The sequence below is a fragment of the Poecilia latipinna genome, unplaced genomic scaffold (assembly GCF_001443285.1).
Source record: "Poecilia latipinna isolate Pla-1442-1.1 unplaced genomic scaffold, P_latipinna-1.0 Scaffold3976, whole genome shotgun sequence".
In the NCBI taxonomy this organism is placed as follows: Eukaryota; Metazoa; Chordata; class Actinopteri; order Cyprinodontiformes; family Poeciliidae; genus Poecilia; species Poecilia latipinna.
Window position 1 is genome coordinate 13,291 of NW_015116592.1, and position 1,184 is coordinate 14,474.

General features: G+C 51.9%; 1 protein-coding gene across 1 annotated transcript in view; it reads left to right on the forward strand.

Annotated features, from left to right (window-relative positions):
* The window catches only part of LOC106941993 (suppressor of tumorigenicity 14 protein-like), a 15,317-nt gene that overhangs the window by 4,864 nt on the left and 9,269 nt on the right, over positions 1 to 1,184 (forward strand). The window contains exons 2-4 of the mRNA XM_015025155.1: positions 4 to 66; positions 131 to 201; positions 318 to 496. Of these exons, the coding sequence (XP_014880641.1) occupies positions 4 to 66; positions 131 to 201; positions 318 to 496 (313 nt within the window). The remainder of the gene's footprint in view (positions 1 to 3; positions 67 to 130; positions 202 to 317; positions 497 to 1,184) is intronic.

Genomic DNA, 1,184 nt, shown 5'->3' on the forward strand with positions numbered 1-1,184 from the left:
CAGGCCGACCTGGAGGAACCCGGCAGCGGCAGCTTCAGTAGCCTGGCCCAGGAGGTCAGGGCACAGGTGAGGCGGCCGCCCCAGAGCATCATGGGAAATCTTTCCTGTCTCATGGTCCTCTGTCTTCCAGCTCCAGCAGATCTACAGCCAGAACTCGGTGCTGGCCAAGTTCTACAAAGACTCCACGGTGCAGGCCTTCAGGTCAGTCCCCGACACGTCCCACTCAGCGACACGTCATGTTCCTGAAGGTTCTGTTCATGGTGGAGGGACACGCTCCTTTAAACATCCCTGCTGACCGTGTCCCTCCATGTCTCCAGTGAAGGGGACGGCCAGCCGGATGGCATGGTGGCATATTATGAGTCCGAGTTTGAGCTCCCGGTCGTCCAGCTGTCCTCCCTGGACGAAGCCATGGCGTCTCTGGAGGTGACAAGAAGTCAGCGTGGACGGCTGCTGAGACCCGACGCGGCGTTGAGGGTCAGCAATGTCTCATCTGGAGGTCAGAACCGGTCTGGTTAGCCTGAAATGTTCTGATCTGGTCTGAACTCGTTCAGAACCTGACTCTGGGTTCTGAATGTCCAACATCCAATATCAGAACTTCAAAAGTTTCTCACGTTTCAGAAATTCAGAGAGTGACAAAAACCCATGGGTCCTGTTTGGCCCGGTTCTGTTCTGAACCGGGCCAAACAGGACCAGGCCGTTACAGCCGGGCCGTCAGAGCCGTTGGCTGACGAGCTGCTGGTTGACGGCGTTGAAGTTATTGGATTTTTGATAGAAGGATTTCTGCTGTTCAGCTGGCAGATCAGGAAACATGGGACTGAGAATGCTCAGACTAGCATGCTGCGCTAATAGACTAGCAGACTAGTATGCTATGCTAACAGATTAGCATGCTACACTAGCAGGGCTGCAAACTGGAAGTGATTGTTGCAGAGAGTGGCAGGCTAACTGACCTGACGCTGGCTGTGGGATGAATCCACCTTGGAGAAGTTGCTGGTTGACCAACACCTGTTAGCTCTGAAGGAGGAGCAGCTCATCCTGCTCTCTCTCTCCTTACTGATAACTTTGCCTGTGAATTATTTTTAAAGTCACCGTTTATAGTTATATTTAAATGATCAACATCATAACTGGATTACTTCAAACCTAAGGACTGGGGGATTTTCTTACTTTTATTTTTACCTTACCTCCAA